Source organism: Lycorma delicatula, chromosome 12 (assembly GCF_047948215.1).
Source record: "Lycorma delicatula isolate Av1 chromosome 12, ASM4794821v1, whole genome shotgun sequence".
NCBI lineage: Eukaryota > Metazoa > Arthropoda > Insecta > Hemiptera > Fulgoridae > Lycorma > Lycorma delicatula.
Window position 1 is genome coordinate 15,196,105 of NC_134466.1, and position 19,522 is coordinate 15,215,626.

The following is a 19,522-nucleotide window of genomic DNA, read 5'->3' on the forward strand; positions in this document are numbered from 1 at the left end:
TATGATTACCACACACACAAACACCACATACCAATTTTCTCATTATAAATTAGATGCTCAAACTTCTGGTGAAGATATTCAGTCAAATTAACATCCCAAAATCAACAAAACCATTCCTCATCTGACATAAAATACAGCATTGGGTTTACCTGTCCAACAATAATGTTTTTGAGTAGCCAGTCAAATAACAAGAATATAAAATATGATTTGTAGGTAATTTTTCAGAAGACAATGCAACAGCAATAAGGAAAAGAAATACACTGAATAATTATATTTCAGTGACAAGTTGCAATATTTAAGATACTTCAATTTGTTCATTTCTTAAGATGTTAAAAGATACGATTTCAAATTTAAATGATGAGGAATCTTAAAGGAAGATGTGTATTTTTACTACTTTGTAGTAGTAACTAATGAATAGATTTTTTCAGAATGGCAGTAATTCTTCTTCGAATATCAGCTATGGTCTCTGGAGTCCTAACTGAAGGTTGCCTATTTCATTTTGCATTTGAAATCAAACCCACTGGCAGGCTTTTTTTAACCAAATCGTGTATGCTAATCTTTACTGGGATACTGGCACTCAGAAATTATTTTCCAAGAATTTGATCCAAAACGCACAAAAGCTTCCACTGTAGCAACTCTTTCCTTGATCGAACACTGCATTTTATAAAAAGAGAATAGAACTACAATTGACAGCAAACACCAAGAGAGCAACAACCAACAGTGGCGCTAGTAGTACCAGCAGCATTAAGCGACACTCAAATAACTGTAAATCATCTAACACAAAACATACTGATAAAAAATTTTTTAATCACAGAATTTTACCACCACTATTGAAAACTGAAAAAAACTAAAATAACTTTTAGGTATTTCACATTTTTTGAGTGGCAAATTTCTGTTTCCAATACTCTAAATGTGATAAGATGTGATAAATAATAGAAAAATTTAATCAGAATTACATTTGAAAAAAATGGAAAAAATATGCTTAGCGTAGATACAATTTAATATTTAATTTATAACCTTTGTAACAAAAATAATACAAGCTGTAGTCTATCTGCAAGTATAGTTGCAAGATATCACATTTTCCTTTTACCTTTATTTTATGGATAGCTTGAATTTCATAAATTGTAAAATTAACAAATCTGTTAGTAAATAACAAATCCTTATCACTACTATGAACTAGTAATAGTAGTTCCTAGTAATTAACATCAAAATTCACAGTTCCCAAAAATTCTTACCGCACAAAGGTGTAAGAGTAGTCTACTTTTTTCTGCTTTTCCTCTCTCAACTATTCATTTTTTTAATATGATGTTTATTTGCATTTTATTGCAATAATATTACTAAAAAAAATTTATATTTTCATAAAAATTACCTCAGCAATTGCCGTATAAAAACTACGAGCAACTCCAGACCCTTCTCCCGGTTCATCTTTAAAAGTTACTTTGACTCTATTAACAGCCAATGGAGGCTGTGAAGCTGATGCTCGTCTATTGTATGTATTATACTGTGTGTTTAATTCCTTCATTGTCTGTAATATCAGCTGAGTCCTATCCCTTTCCATCTGAATCAAACCAACAAATATAATCAATTATGACTATTATAACAAAGGTTATGACTATAGCACAAAAAACCCATTCTTTACAAATGAATCCAGAGTAATAATATAACTACTGCCATATGTGAGATAAGATTGCATTTAAGTCACAAGTAAATCCTGAAAACACAATATTCATTCCCAAATGACAAGGTTTCCCGCCAGGTTTAATAGGAAAAGGGAAACCACATTATCTTCATCAAACTGAACATAAACCACCATTTCAGCACGCTCAAGTCCATCAACATACAGTTGATATTTATTTAGCTAAAGCGACATCTTCACTCTGTTGCAATGATAATCGTTATTCTGATAAAGGGAATTCCGACAGATGCTTCTTGCACTTCAGGTATTCTACACACATCACAGTTATAAGAAAGGTTAGGATAGATATTACAAAGAAATATAATATCATCTCTTCTTTTATAGTGAAATTGATACATTATATATATATATATATATATATAATAACAACTGAACAGATTGTATGGAATGCAAGGAATGCGTACAAGATTTCTAAAATAATTTTGTATAAATAATTGGCACAACAGAATGAGTTCAGGTAAATACATCATTATAGTACAGCACGGCTGTTCCAGCAAGGTGCTTTCCTCTCTACTTACAACCATACATCTACTTCCCTTCACAAGCGGCTTGGTATATATAACTTTGCTCGGCTATACATTACTGCAATAAGTAACAATGACAACAATTTTTTCTTTTTAATCTTCAAATATTTAACCGTATAAGTTTTCATTTAAAACATCTTCCACCAATCTAGCAAAAAGATGCTTAACTATAGGAACTATAGGGAACTTTCCTCAGGAAAACACAAAATAAAATTATTAAAATTGGAGCAATTAGACAACATCTGCTACATAAAGGGTCAAATCATCTCTCCATACAGCATCTGTCTATTAAGTAGCTCAATTATTTTGACTGTTCTAACTCTGTATGGGGAAAAGAAGTTACTTTTTTATTTTTTTGTGGGCAAAAGGAACAACATCAATTAAAACTCACAGTGTATTTGAAAACGTTTAGGGTTTTAATAAGATACTCTGTAGTCTGTAATGCTGGTGTTGTGAATTTTGTATTCATCAAAAACAAGTGTAATGAACAAATTCTGTACATCCTTCTGTACTATAGGATCTTACGTGAAAGAAGATTTTATGTTGTCATTTATAATCCTCAAGACTTGGATGTGAAATCCAATCTTCACTTGGCAATATCTGGGATGTTCATGACAGTTTACATCAAAGCATAGCTTTTTTGTTTTTTTTTTTTTTTTTTTTAAAGTTGTGTTAAGTTGCCAAGATCACTTGGCAACTCACAGATGAGCACAAGAAAAAAAAAATCATGTATCATGTGGCTGTGTCCACAACTCATTTCATCTGGTTCAAAGATATAAACAGATAAATATTTGCTAGGAATGAAAGACAGATATTCTATTAATGCTGGAGACAAAATTTCGTATGAAGCCTGCAGTGAATAGAAAAGCAGGGTTAAAAATCATTGATGTAAACATCTACAGAGGCATTTACATCGGTTGCATCCCAACCGAGGCCTGGCTTACTACTGTGAGGTGTAATCAGTTGATGGTCTATAAGACGACTCCCACTAAAGTCCATCAGGGATAATTGCCACAAGGTCTTCCCCTACAGGGGTTGTGTAGATAAAATCCTATTCCATTATACAAAAGCATTCCAGGAAATATGTTTAGTGGAAAATGATGCATCAACAAGTAACACAACAAGTTGACCACCTTTAGAGAAACAATTTTTATTCGTGGATTAACAGAATTTATTTAAAAGAAAGATTAAATACATCTAAATATTTCTGTAGAAGCACCTACACATTCTTAAAAAAAAAAGTACTATTAAAAAGAACATTTTCTGAACTCTCCTCATAAAAAAGAAAATTGCATAATACATACCTTGGAAAGTGTTAAATCTCTATTTTGTAAATTTCTTAATTTTTCCATATCTCTCCGAAATTTTGCTTCTTTAACTGGAAATCCACCTAATTCAGATACAACAGAGCCAGGTTCTAATCCAACATCTTCCATAAAAACACGTCCAAATAAATCTAATGATAACCTCCATCGACCCAACAGCAGATCATGTGTTATCGCTTGTCCGATAAAGGTTTGAGTTTTGCTACAAAAAAAAAAGAAAATCAAAATTTTAAAATAAGTTACAAAAGTGCTTTGAAAAAGAGTAAAATATTTAAATAAGAAGACAGATGAATATCCGTGCATCAGAGAAAAGGAATCTGAAATGTTTCAATGAACAGCATTCAAAAGTAATGGATAGTGCAACATGTATAGGATCAGCAGGATCTCTAATAATAATTTAAATTTTGAAATATCTTACAAAGAGCAGACCGGGTGGATGAACTGGAAAAGGATGTTTGATGTTCTACGTGATCAAAGTAGAGAGACGAATTGAAAGCGAGAACTTAATAATGTATATGATCATGGTTAAGACCCATGGTTAGCGTAATTTGGAGAAGAGATGGAAAAGTTGAGATGGACATGCAGTATTGCTAGAATGGATAAAATCAGAAAAAAATAATCGGTGTTAAAATGACATTAAAAAAAATTTTTTCATCACCTGACGGGCCCCTCAGCCACACAAAAAAATGTTTAATACAAAAAATTGACCTTCCCAGTTTTACACATTTTCTCTTATACTTAACATACATATACTTATACATAACATTAATAACGATTAATCTTTAACCTTCTTCCAACAATTTTTCCTTTACAATGCATTCTAGACAAGAAAAGTACATTAAAAATTGGAAGTATAAATTTTTTTTCTAATCAAGAGTAGAACCATTCAAAATTATTAAAACTACAATTTTTACATATGCCATGACACATTAATTTTTTTGTGCGTACCAGCTTGTGTAAAATATAATATGGTTGCCTATAATTTTAGTTCCTGAAAGATGTTATTTTTATAGGACTACTGAAATTTGTAATTTCTTAATTTATTAGTTAATATTTTTAATGTATACTTAATGCTAATATTGATTTTATATTAAGTGAAATTACATTAAATTACTTGGAAAAATCTTCTTTTTTTTCATGATTAAAACAAAAGAAAATCCTGGAGTCTTGTACTTTTGTGTAACACAGTATCAATAACTTTTTCCTTTTCTTTCCTAAATGTAGGATCAATAGATAACATTACTCTAAACAAATAAATCCACCCAAAGACATGGTTTAGAATTAAAGTAAGAGAGGTAAAAGAAAGTAAATTCAAAATGACTATTAAAAAAGATCAGAACAAATGTGGAATTTTTATTGCCCTTTAAAGTATAAATCTTAGTATAGTTTTCTACATAATTCCCACCACTGCTGCGGCACTTACCGCTTAGTAGGGGCCAGAAGTTGTACCCCTTAGTCATAGAATCCCACCTATGGTGCAAGCCACCAATTTAAAGATTTGTTTGACCTTGTCTTCCTCACAGAACTGTCAGACAGCAAGGAAGGTTTTAAGACAAAGGAATAAGTGATAGCTATTTAGTGCAAGGTCTGGACTGCACAGGGAATGATAATATTCCCAGTTGAAGGTTGTAAGGAGATAAGGCGTACTAGCAGCAGCATATGGGTGAGCATTGCAAGAATTAACATGTTGTAAGTACGCCGCATAACTTGTTCTGAATCTGACAACACAATTTTATCAACCAGTGACAGATATCACTACTGACTGTGCAGACTCGAAGCAAGAAGTCAACAAGCAAAACTACTTTTTTGATTGAAAACACTTGGAAACATATTTATAAAAAAAACAGCTTGCATTTTGTTTTTCAAGGTAATGAAGTGTGTCACAATCCATAGATTGTGATTTCATTTTATGCATTATGCAAGACACCCGTGTCAGTTATCGCCTTATTCCACATTTGAAATAAAAAATTCCAATCCGCTGTTCAATTATATCATTTTGTGATTTCTCATAACCACCTTAGGCACCCAGAAGGCAATTTTGTGTTGAAACAATATACAATTTTTTTTCTATATAGTTCTGGAAAATTGATAAAAATAATCTGTTCTCTTTAATCTTATCAACTGCACACACCAAAAGCTCATTAATCAAAAATGATACCAGCTCTATCATTATTACGTATATTAATCTCACAGCCTTCCATAAACAACGGCAAACATCTCATGGAAACACTCATTGCATTTTCACCATAAATAACAAATGCGATAGTGAATTTCAATCGGTTTAAAGTTCCTTGTATTATGAAACAGATCTTAAACTGATTTTCCTATACTGTGGGTCTCTTGATTATTTTATACTCACAATAACAACCATACCAAAGACAACTGAATAAAAGCAGCATCAATTATTTCCAATATAACAGGTAACAGCACAGTTGTGTAGAATTATGAATATAAGGTTGCAGCAGTAATATTTAGAAACACCTTATTTTCTATAAATACCTTATATTAAAACCTCCTAAGTAATAACTTAAACTACACAAATTAGATATCCATTCAGCATATGGGAATAATTCAAAATTTATTTTTCATTTCTATTGATAAATCAATATATTGCTTCTACACGAACCTAACAAACTAGAGAAGTACATAGTATTTACTTTCACAATAATCGGCAGAAAAAAGCTATATCTCAAGTATTAATATTACCAAGAACCAGGAAAGAAGTTAAAAAAAATAATTTCAAATTTGAACTGTACAAAATTGTTAAATTTGGTTAATTATATGAGATAATAAGCTTTAGCACATTTTTAACATCAGCATAAAATTTTTCATAAATTTTTTGAGGAAAACTTTCCAGCTTGGCTCACATTCCAGTAAGCAATTATAAATTAAATTGTAAGCTACTCTCTTCAAATGATTCGTCTAAGAGATTTTGGTTGTAAAACATACCCAACTGTGTTTAATCAGATGTCCACTCTCAAGCATTTTCAGAATTGTATTATTTTGCTTACAGTAATAAAGGAAAAACATGATTGTTTTAGAAGACTTGTTACTTGTAAATAACTACACAATATGTAATCATCGATTTCAATGGAGTCAATCCATTTCTTGACCAATTTTCATAAAAACTGGTAGTTGGGGGGCTTAAACCAATACTTGACAAACTTCTAAAAAACTGACAATCTTGTAAAAAGAGAATTTTAATGATTATTACTTTCTCTCCCCTATATACAAGAGAGGGACATGCCCCTTGGCACATTTACTCTTCACATCTACTAACCCCTGAATGTTTTTGGTTTAATCTGTTTTTATTTGAGAGGATTTGATGTAAGGCAAGTTTTCCAATTTTTTTATTTTTTTTTATACAATTACTTAGTATGTCTAGAAGTGCAGAGAAATGTTTTAATCTACAAATAATTTTCAAAAGTTCCTGGGTGATATTTTTAATGAAATTCAGGAGTTCAACTTTTGGATTCTGGGACCTCAAAGAAAATATAGATACCCAAAACTTTGACCGGTTACAAAAAAAAACAGCTGGGGTTGATTAAAAATCCAAGTTGTTCTAAAAGAATCGCTATCTAAGTAAAAAAAACTCAGCACATGCACGAGTATATATGAATTTTTATATAACCACTGAGAAGTACACAGTAGCTGAACAAAGTATCACAATCACTTGATACCTTTTTCCCCTCTACAAAAATTCCATTTTTGGTGATTCCAAAATTTTACAAGATATGTCCATATGGGTGTGAATTTTTAAACTAAATAAATAAACGCATTATTATTATAATTACAATACCTCGTCTGATTATTCTGATTAGTTGTTTCAACAGTAACATTTGCAGAAATATCTCCACCATGACCTACCACATTATCTAATCCGTTACCACCAACAGAATTTAGACTATTATTCACGGCCGATACACCATTTCTTGGTGAAGATGATGACCCAGGAATTACTGTATTATTATCTGGTGTTGACGATTCACCACAATTCTAAAACATTATAAACATTAACTAAATATAATTTTTAACTAAAAACTGAATTCAAACACTAATTTTAATCATTTTAAACATAATTATAGAACAGATCATTGGATAAAAATGGATTATAACTACTACTTATTATACAATAATAAGTTACACAATATTAATTGAGAAGAATATTTTATAGAGAACTTTTTTTTATAATCCAATAAAAAGTTATCACATTAACATAAAAATATACCAACTTAGAGCTAACTGATTAATTTTAATTATTAACTTGAAAAAATACAATAATTTTTTTTTAAATTGCACACAAGGAATCAAAAGAACTAAAAAACCTTTATACAGGGATTGTATAGATTCACAAAACAGAAATATGTGATAAGTAGTCCATTACTCATGGTAAGATACCATATAAAAATCAATAGCAATAAATAAGTTAATGTGGAATAATGAGGGAGGAAAAAGCCTCATTCCAGAACAAAAGAATAAATAAGATATTGCAGAATTAAAAATATCTTCTGAATCTGTCTGTCAGCTGTTACAAATTTACTCATTTAGCCACATCATCTACAATGCCACTATTTCAGTACTCTAATTTAAAATTTCACAGCAAAATTAAACAGAATGTGACTGTTACATGCAGATCAGTTGATCACTCTGAAATATCATCCAATGAATAATAAATTGGTTTTCCTGATGCGTTACAAACAACAAACTTCCTCATATGAAGTCTGTTAAGAAAATAAGCGAACATTTTTAATTACATACTAATGGAAATATTTAGTGTTGTGCGGTTGGCAACATTGTGTTCCACATAATTACATGTTCTTGGATATTAGTCGCTCTGTAACCAAATGTCCTTGGATTATAGTGCACTTGTGCAAGTGTTAGTAGTGTGATTTTTGTAATGTGAGATTTTTCAGGAGCTATGATGCAATGTCAGATTTTGTGTGAAACTGGGTAAAACTTTCAAACTTTGTTTGAAAAGAACATGCAACGAGATGCAGCAAAGTTTGTTCCTAGTTTGATGATGACCGAACAGCAGAAAGAACATTGAGTGGATGTTTGTAGGCAACTTCTTGAACAAGACAATGACGATGAAACATTTATGCAAAGGATTGTAACAGGAAATGAAAACTGCAGTGAAACGTATGTACCATCAAGGCATTTTACAATCGTTACATAAAAAATTCGCAAAAAGAAAACGGAGTTGTGGCAAGACAACTCATGGTTCCTTCATAATGATAATGTGCCTGCACACTCAATTTTGTGCCAAAAATCAGATAATTGTGTCCCCCTTCAGCCTCCCTACTCATCAGTCCTGGCTCCTTGCAACTTTATTTCCAAAATTAAAATCGTTGTGAAAGGATGCCATTTAGAGACTACTGATGACAATAACAAATTCGTCACAGAACTTACAAGGCCATTTCAAATAAAGCTATCCAGGACTTCTTTGTGAAGTGGAAACACTGCTGGGAAAAGAGTGTGTTAACAGGAGAGGGAAGTACTTTGAAGGGGACAAGGACCAATGATCTGTAAAATTATTAATAATATAGATTAAAAAAAGTAGATTTCGGTTATTTTCTGAACAGACTTGTACTGATGATAATATCCCATCTTTTAGTTGACATATATATATATATATATATATATATATATATACATATAATATATATATGTCAATATATATATATATCACAAGTTCTAATATTTAGCATGGAATTTTCCTTTTACATAGCAAAGAAATTTGTTATTCATTAAAATGTAAAAAAACAAATAAATTCATTATCTTATAAAATGATAATATAATATATAACGTATGTAAAAAATAAAAACAAAATTTACCACATTAACAGAACCAGCTCTGACAATAACACTTTTAACAACAGGTGGTCGTTGTTCATTAGCTACACTAGCAGAATTTGTGATACCAGGTGATGAAGATGATGACGTTGATGGATTTAATAAGCTGCTGGATGAAGAACCCCCACTAGTACTTGTAGCACCACTACTGCTACCACTATTACTATTGCTACCATTAGCTCTAACAGATATTATAATCGGCGCCCTGACTAAGTCTGAAACAATGTGTTTTAAATAAATAAATACACAGTACAACAGTCATACTAAAATTTTATAAATTTGAATTTATTTTCACGATACAAATATTTATTTTTTATTTTCATGAAAAATTTATTTTCATTTTTAGAATCGCCAATCATTTTCCAGTCATGTTTATATTCAAGTTCATCAACTTCATTAACTTTCACATCGACATCAATTCTTATCTGCTGACCTACCACAATTTGTTCAATTTTCAATTTACCTGAACAAAACGTTTTGTTCAATAAACATCCTGACACACATGAATCATATGGTTTACAAATTTACTAATGAAAAAATTTAGTAGCTGCAGCGTTAAGGAGCTGCTTACAATTGGTTGACATAACCTTACCTAAACTAGTATGTTCACAAGTAGTTGAAATTTCATGTTTTGATAAAAATACACAAGTCAAATTTAGGTTCTCATTTAAGACAAAATGTAGAACGCATCAGGAAAATATTCTCAATCCCTTGGTTTTTTATTATTAATGACCTGCCTCAAAATCTTGACCCGTTCATTACAGCCTTTTTCACAGATGACAACTGTATCTATCTCTGAAGATAATTATTTAAAAAGAATTGAAAATTCTATGTTAGATGTTCAAAAAATTATTTACTGGATGGACTGCAATGCCTTTATTCATTCATTTTTAAACGTAACCTTTTACCTTTAAACATGAACATTGCATTGTGCTTTTCACATAGACGTTAACATTGCTGATTGCAAGGATAGAATTCAAATTTGTGATGAAAAATTTTTTCTGTTGCCCACAGAGAAAAATTTGTGGGCGTTTTATTAAATGACAAATTCTTGTAAGATTATCACATTGATTCTGTACGTAACAAAATCAAACCGTACTGTTTTTCTCCAAAGCACCTTAATTAATCATCTTTAATCAATATAAATATTTATTTACAACGTACACGTTGTACATACGTACGTACACGTATTTACAATTGTATACGTACAAACCATATAGGCCGATATTTAGAAAATTAAGCGTGTTAACTTATCCTTGTAATTTATAAGCGTGTAATCTTTGCATAAAAGAATGTTCACTAACTTATTCTTAAAAAAATTCAACCTTTGTCAAACCCGGTAACAGAACTGCTTTTGTACAACTAACACAATATTTCAGCTTTGAGAAAGGTCTTTATTATGCTTCCATTGACTTTTTTAATAATTGTTTTAACTATTTAAAAAATCTTATTACTGAAAAATTATTATGTACTGAAAAAAAAAAGAATATAGTTCTTATCAAACATTAAGGTTAGCCTGCATAATTAAATCGCATTGTAATATTTTTGAACTGATTAAGGCAGAGGGCAGAAGTGAAACTACGATAACACTTGTAACTGAAATTCAGATGAATTTTATCTTTAGTATCCTTTTACAAATAATATTAGCAGTACTATCAACACCTAGGCCATCATGATCACCTCTTCCAAATACCTAACCTTCATTCTTCTTTACGATCAACTTGTACGTAATTTAGTTGAGCAATAATATTAACATTTGTATACATTACCCACATAGTGGGTAATTTTACTATACGGCATCATAGCTGCCCGTAGAGCAAGATTGTTAAGTTAATGAATTAACTTAACAATTTATTGCTAATCAATTAATGCAAATAAGCTCTTCTTTTTTTTTACTTTTAAATATAATGGCAATCAAACAGCATTAGTATTGGCTGAGAAATGCCATCAATAGAATGCCACACTACATCAAACTATAAAAAAACTAAAATTAGAACTATAGAATGAGAAAAAGCCATGAAGGACATAAATAATCTTTAAATACATAAGCTGGTTTATAAAGAGATCCCCAACAAAAAAAATTTTGAAATCTAATTGGACATGAAAATCAATATCTCAAAAAATAAATTATCTATCAGACACACAAACATAAAAAATAATAAATTGCATATACCTAAAATAATTTACAAAATTCTGCTGTTATTCGAGAGCAGCATACTGTAACAACACTACTGCCTTTTGTATGCCACTATCATATCATAATCAATGGCTCCTTATTCTACATTATTCTACTTTCTAGCTTTTAATTGTGAGAAAAATTAAACAAATTAAAATATATTTTTAATTTTAAAGAGAAAAAAAATAAATATGCCTATATACAGAATGTATTATTTTTTTTATATTACATTTCTGAAAAATATTTCACGTAAAGATTGAAGTAATGTAAAAATATATTTATTTCTTTTAAAGTTAAAAAATAGGGTAAATGAACATATTATCTCTAAAAAGAAATGTCAGAAAAAAATCAGTTTTGAAAGAACTGAGAAAAATAAAATACACAAAACTGGAAATAAATACTTATAGTACAAAGAAGACTGACACTGTGCCCCAGCATATAAAATAATGAACTATGTTGCTGTGAAATGAAAGGGATAGAATTTATAACTGGTGCATAGTAAAACGCTAAAAAGGCTATGATGCTGGCACACACAGGGATATGTAAATCACATCATATATACTAAAACAAGGGCAATGATAGTGTTAATAAATTACCAGCAGTACTGTTATCTCCAACACAATGTACAGTTTCATCCAGATCCATATCAGAATCTACTTCGGTATCTGGGTCAGGATCAGGATCAGCGATATCAGAAGGAGGCATTTCCTTACAACTTAATGATAAATCTTGTGGCGTATCATCATTGTCTACATCTGTAAGCAAATAAAAACATTGAAATTAGTACAGGTTAAAATTTAGAATCTACACCAGTTAAACATTAGAAATCATTTACAATACTAGTACAAATATTTTTTAACTAATTCATCATAAAAAAAACCACTTCAAAATTTGTTTCAGAGACAAAACAGAAGTATTAGAAAATGTACAAATATATTTAGTTTTGCATTCCATAACTATTATAGTACATAATTTAATAATATTGAATATTTGAATCTAATATATAAGTCTTAACATAAGGACTATTCCCAAATAGTCTTAATACAGAGTAATACTAGTATCATTTACGAAAATAATAAATCAACAATTTTTTAAGGTAAAAGATTTACATGCCCTAGCTAAAAAACTACACTCGACCTGAAAATGCCTACTTGAAAAGAAAATATTAAATAAAGAAACAACATTTTTTTATTAAATTTCAAAAGAAATATAAGAATAAAAAATTTAAATAAAAACTAATTATACACAGAATGAAAATATTAGATGTAAATTTCTAAGAGTTATACAAGCAATAAAGAACTTGCCGTCATTTCCTTGAAATGTAAACCAGCATTGTTTTCTGGAAATATCTACTATGAAATGAATACTTACTTCTTAACTATTATTTTTTATTAATTTATAATAAATTAAAAATAGAGTATAACAGACTTCCAGTAAACTGAACTCTAAAACTACCACTTTTTAATCTTATAATCCAAAATTATCAACATTTTTATTGTAAAATTTGTTTTCTTATGAAAACACATGAAAAATGTTTTATTCCAAAACATTAATTGAAACAGAAAAATAATTTGTGTTCGAAAAATTATAACAAGTACACAGAATAACAATCCGGTTAAGATACTGTCAAAGAAACACATACTAGCTCAATACTGTAAAGACGAATGAGGATGGCATACTTAATTAGATCAATCTGACATATTAAGTATGCAAGAAACACTTATCTATTTTTTGTTGTTTTATTCAGTCATTAACTACGGACTAATAATTTGGGGATTAGCATATAACAATGAATAAAATCACTTCAGATGTTTTCCTGTAAATCTATTTTCCTGTAAATAGATTGCTAACTATTTTGGAATGTAAAAATAAATCAGAGCCTATAGGTAGATCTTATTAAGTCAAGATCAAGAGACTAATCAATAGAGATGTTATGGTTTTGAAATTCAGCACTACAATGGGACACAGATCGTTCTAATATATTGGACCTGTGGCTTAACATGTTACCAGAAGATGTAAGAAATATAAATATGAAAAAATTATTATAGAAAAAATTAAAGCAAATGGAGCACTGAAAATAATTTAAGCATCAAACTGTGCCTAAATTAAAATTTAAAGATAAAGTGAAACTATGGACTTTTATTAATAGACGTGTACGATTCTAATTGATGTAAAAAAAATCTTATTCTGTTTTTTATTGTAAATAAGGAAGACTTTTTTTATATATATAAAATCTAAAACAATTACAATCAAAAGAACTTCTCTATGCAGCTTGGATGCCTTTGGTTGTGAATGAAATGTACTTATACTTTATTATATACAGTATGTATAAATAAATGACAAAAAAAATACAATCTACGCAATGAAATACTGCACATCTAACAAATTTCACTTACCAAGTAAAATTTATTTATCGTAATATATTATAAACTGTTTTATTGTATTGTGTATACCAAAATATATGAAAAGATGCAATAGAAAATATGTTAACTCAAAATACAATAAACAAAACTAAATGATGCTATAAAATAATTATTAGCTTCAAGAAGACAAAATAATTATCGGTATGTTAAAAAACAACAGATTTCAGCTGTAACTGAAAATAGTTATTTTCAATTTTTTTCTTTATAGAAGCAATTAAAAATCTGGTTAAATGATTTTATTTTTGCTAAATTTTTTGGCATTTTAGTTCAGCATAAATTAAAAATAATCACTCAGTACACTGAAATTAATAAATAGTAGTTATTGTATTACTTATACACAGGTGAGACAGAAAAATATGACTTTTAAGAATAATATAACTGTAACTACAAAAAAGCTCGTTTTTTATTCACGAGCTTGACTTAAAGCCACATGTACCATTATTGTTGAAATACAAATTGTTTTTATTCACACTAACATTAAGTGCAGAAAATAACATCTTTTAAATCGTCGTCCATTTTGATCCATACTTAAGTGCAGTCTGTCACTAAAACTTCTCATTACATTTGTAGCATGCATCCTAGAATGGTGGTCAACTCGCATCGAATCACTTCCTTAGTTCAGGTAATGAATACAGGTTTCCAGTATATACCTTGAATTTTAAATAACCTCACACGAAGGTTACATACTGAAAGATCAGGTGAATGGGATGATGGCCAAGCAATGTCTTCATTTAAAGAAATTAAACATTCCATTAGTATCCTCTTTAACCACTGAGGGTAATAACCATTGAAGTGTTACTCTCATTATGTTGGAATCATAGTTCAGCTCAGTTTATCAGTCTTCTGTGAATTTCTGGAAGTTAATAGCACGATGTACTTTTCTGCACTTGTATCTGACTGTCTTCGCCAAACACAAGGCGAGCACCCCAAACTTCTCTATACGAGAAGTATAGAGAAGTTTGGGGTCGTCCTAACAAAACGATTGTTTTACTGTCTTCATTGATTTCTACCAAATAAGTGTGCTCAGTCTGCATTTCTACATATACTTTTTTGAGTCTTGTATTATTATCAGACTAATAATGGTAATTCATAGTGATGAATTACCATTATTACAATGAGGATTGCACTGGTTTCTGTCATCATTTTTACCATAATTTCTCTAAAAATTTGGCATCGTTGCCAATCTTTAGGGGGATCAATTCTTGAACAACTATCAGTTTGTGGAGATGAAAATTCGAGTCAAAATGCAGTGGCCTTGTAACAGTTTGATGGACATTCAAAGAGAGGAATATCAACACATCAAATGGTGAGATTTAGCACCTTCACCCTCCTTACCTGTTAAAATGTTCTTCAATATTCATACAGATCTCGGTCTTCCAGACTGTTTTCTTTTTCATTCTGATGCTTTACTGCTGAAATGTCTACTCACAACATGATCTTGTTATGAGAAGGCATGACATTGAAATGTTGACAGAATCACAGTTTTTGAAAAATATTTCCAGATAGCATTATGCACATGTTCTGCAGCACATGATGTTGTCAGAAATGGCATCTAGTAAGGAGTAATGTCCCCCACTACCATCTCATCTAATACCCCTACCCAACACCACTCGCACAATAACCGATACAAAATCATCAGGGATTCCAATTGGACCTGTATTATTTTCATTGTAATTTTTTTATTGTAGAATACATCTTCCTGTTAATCAGATTTTTTCGCAAGTCTGCAGAGGCAAGTTTATTAATCAATTTATATTACCAGGAGGAATCTGCCACATTGAAAAATATTTTACTAAAAAACAAATAAAAATTGTTCTATTAAAATTTGTATAGATAAGATAATGAACTACCAGACAAATACAAATTAACAATGGAATCATTTGCTGCTGGCTTTTACTTCAACTGAATAGATTAAAAGGGTAAATCAATGTATACTTTACCCACTAGAATTTTTAGATTTATGAGGAATCTATTCTTCCTCCAAGAGAGAAAGCAGAGTAGCATAAGGGTTAAGTTATATCTTTACTTATTTTACATACTTATGACATTTTTCCTAACAAAACGATTGTTTTACTGTCTTCATTGATTTCTACCAAATAAGTGTGCTAGTCTGCATTTCTACATATACTTTTTTGAGACTTGTTTTAAATTATTTAAGTAAATTAACTACTGAAGAGAGACTGCTGCCTTATACTCATTACTACATGTATAGATCATTCATAAGAACAGCTGGGTGCTGTGGTAAAAAATATGAGGATTAACTGTCTAGATCCTTGTAACTTATCAGAAACAGTATGGAACCTTGTGATTATTACTTCAACAAAAAATTACTTTACTCATGCTGGACTTTCTTAACATTCACATGTTCTTCATTAAGCATCAACTATATTGAAAAATTAATGACAGTTTACAGGAATCTAAATACAGCTTTGGTATTTACAAACAGCAACATCATGGAAGGAAGGACCTGGCTAAGAATATAAACTGTTTTAAGCTATCAATTAGATCATACTTTCTCACTGCCCATATCTCTCTCTCCATTTTTTATTATAGTCTTGATTCTTACTGCACATCAACAGTTCTGTCGATATAGGACTGATCCAGAGAGCTTATTTACACCAAGGATGTTGATGAGGCCAAGGGTTGAATAAACCTTAAAAATGCATCTTTGGTTTACGGCAGAGTTGTTGCCTATACATAGACCAACATACTCTAAGACTTCTTTTTCTCTTTAATGGCTTTATGAAGACTAAAAAAGTTTTAATATCTGGATAAAACCAAGCCTCAGATCCTCTTCTGAGAAAATAGGATTTTTTTGAAGTAGAGTAAGTCTACAATTTTGTAGGAAATAAAATAAAACTATTTTAAGAAAAAATAGGGTTTACACAACTTACAGAAGGATATATAAATTGTTTATATATACAGAATAAAAATTGTTTACTGTATTATTTTACAATGCAGTAAAGCTTATTTCTTGACTATTTGTTACACATACTCAAATAAAATAGACAAAATAAAACAAAAAACGTTGGTTTCAATGGTGAAATTAGAGAAAAAAAATTTATAAAAAGCAGAATAAAAATACGAAGAATAAATTAATACAAATTAATTATACTAAAATAAAACAGAAAATAACACAAACACTAATTAAATTATTCATAAAAACAATAACACAAAATAATAGGAAAAATTACTGACATACATGATAAAAATAAATATAAAAAAGCATCCAACCAAATAATCACATATAAAATATTTAAAAAATAACAATAAAAATAGTAGGGGAGAAGAATTAAGAATAATACACAAAATTATATGCAATAAATGTAATAATATTTATATTGGTAAAACCAATAAATTATTTTTAAAGATTTACAGAACCATTATACAGTAAACACAAAGAAGAGGTATTTTTAATGTAGCTGATCATCTGTCAGAACAGAAACATTATATTATATTAATGATTGCAAAAATAATTTAATAAAGATTTTGGAAGTTTGTAATAATGAAAAAAAAATGAATATACTCAAGAAATACAAAAAAAAAACAAACCACCAAATCACATGTGAAGGATATGATTTAATTAAAAACATAATAAAAAAAGCAATCTAATGGTGTGGAATAATAACAATAAAACAAAGAAAATACTATGTTTTAAATAATTCATTCGTTCCAGTACGGGACAGCAAAATTTTAGTTACATTCATAATAAACTTCAAAATTTATAAAACACTAACAATTTCAACAAATTTAAAAATTATAAAAACAATACATTTCAATGTAATTATAGAATACAACATAACTGAAGCTGCACGATTCCACAAAAACTGATTATTTGAATTAATATGTAAGTTTAACGCAGTGGTCAATACATTAACAAATTATTTGAATTTTCAAAAAATTATAATACATATTTAAATTCTATTAAATAAACCGCCTAGTACAGAATATTAAGAAAAGACATATATACAGCTTAATTCTTCATAAAAATTCTTTTGCAGGATCCCGCATCCTCAGTCATACTGACTGATGACTCAATATTCTTTACTAGGTGGTTTATTTAATAGAATTTAAGTACAATTTAAAGTACAAAGGAAAAATATGAATCTTAAAAAGATTAATTTCAATTAAGTAATATATATATATATATATATATATAAACTAACCTAAACTATTAATCCTTTGATTTGATGAAGGTGTTATACCAACAGTAGTTGTATTGGTTACATTAGGATTGGGATTAGATGCAGATGTGCTCGCATTGGATGCGGATGCAGGTGGTCCTAACTGTATATCAATTGATGGCCGTAAACTTGCAACTGACATGTCATTATTATTTATGCCACGAACAGATAAACCCAATCTTGTTGGCAGAACTTCCAGCGGATTAACAGCACCTGGCGGACCATCACCTACAGGAAAATAATTTAAATATAAGGTATTTTAAAAAAAGTACTCTCTATTAAAACTCATGAAAAGAATTTATGGTGAAAATAATAATATATTTATATGTAGATTACTTCTCTCTCCTGTAATCACTATCTCAATACTAAAAACATACCGCTCATTCAAAACTTTGAAAAAATGTTATAATAAGTTAATCTTTTAAAAACAAACAGATTAATATAAGTTGGAAGGAAAATCTACAATGGAAAAAATAAAAGAATGTTCACTTACAATAAAATAATGCAGTATTTGAATAAATAATCAACAAAGCGGGTAAATAAGGTGGAAGTAGATATGCCTACCTAGTTACAATAAAATTCTTAACCTTAAGAGATATGAAAATCAATCTCTCACACAAATAATTTAATTAAAATAGTCATAAAAATTCATGAATAAATTAAAAATGCTTTATATGTATGAATTGTATTAAAAAAGCAATGATTTAGCAACTTAACCACTTCACCCAAAATAATACAAGTTCTGTTTGCCAGTATAACACATAACATAAAACAGTAAAGCAGAAAATGATATTCAAAGTTAAATGGCAGCTATCCACACAGCTTACATGAAAAGAAGCATGTTAACCTAACGTGCTGCAAACACACAACACGAAAACCATTTCAAGGATGTCCCCACACCAACTATCACGGGCAATACACAAGATAAAATTATAGACACAAAATTAAATTAAATTTTTTTTTTTAAATTTACTTCGTTATAATAATCTATCATTAACATAAATCCCTGGATTTTACAAAACTAAGCATTAAATATTTTTTAATTTTCCATAACTTTTGGATAAATCATTTTCATTTTCATTTGTTTTTTCATTGTTTATTAAAAGTGTACTTTATAATTTTTTATCATATATATATTGGATACAACATTTGTTAGTCATAACTTAAATTGCTTAAATAAAAAACACACTTTTTTTGTAAAGGGTAACCATGATATTTTTCAAAAAAACAAATTTCACACTTTTATCTTTAAGGGTAGTATTTGGCATACTAATATATAAATAACAATGTTTTGATAGCAACAAGTAATATCAAATTTTGATACCAATCTCTTCATAACTG

General features: G+C 29.4%; 1 protein-coding gene across 4 annotated transcripts in view; it reads right to left on the reverse strand.

The window, feature by feature from the left end:
* hyd (E3 ubiquitin-protein ligase hyd) overlaps nt 1-19,522 on the reverse strand; it is a 150,537-nt gene that overhangs the window by 18,564 nt on the left and 112,451 nt on the right. For all 4 annotated transcript variants that reach the window (XM_075380019.1, XM_075380017.1, XM_075380016.1 and 1 more), the window contains 6 exons: nt 18,164-18,409; nt 12,171-12,329; nt 9,381-9,613; nt 7,345-7,541; nt 3,525-3,747; nt 1,370-1,558 (listed from right to left, as the gene is read on the reverse strand). In XM_075380019.1, coding sequence (XP_075236134.1) covers nt 1,370-1,558; nt 3,525-3,747; nt 7,345-7,541; nt 9,381-9,613; nt 12,171-12,329; nt 18,164-18,409 — 1,247 coding nt within the window. The remainder of the gene's footprint in view (nt 1-1,369; nt 1,559-3,524; nt 3,748-7,344; nt 7,542-9,380; nt 9,614-12,170; nt 12,330-18,163; nt 18,410-19,522) is intronic.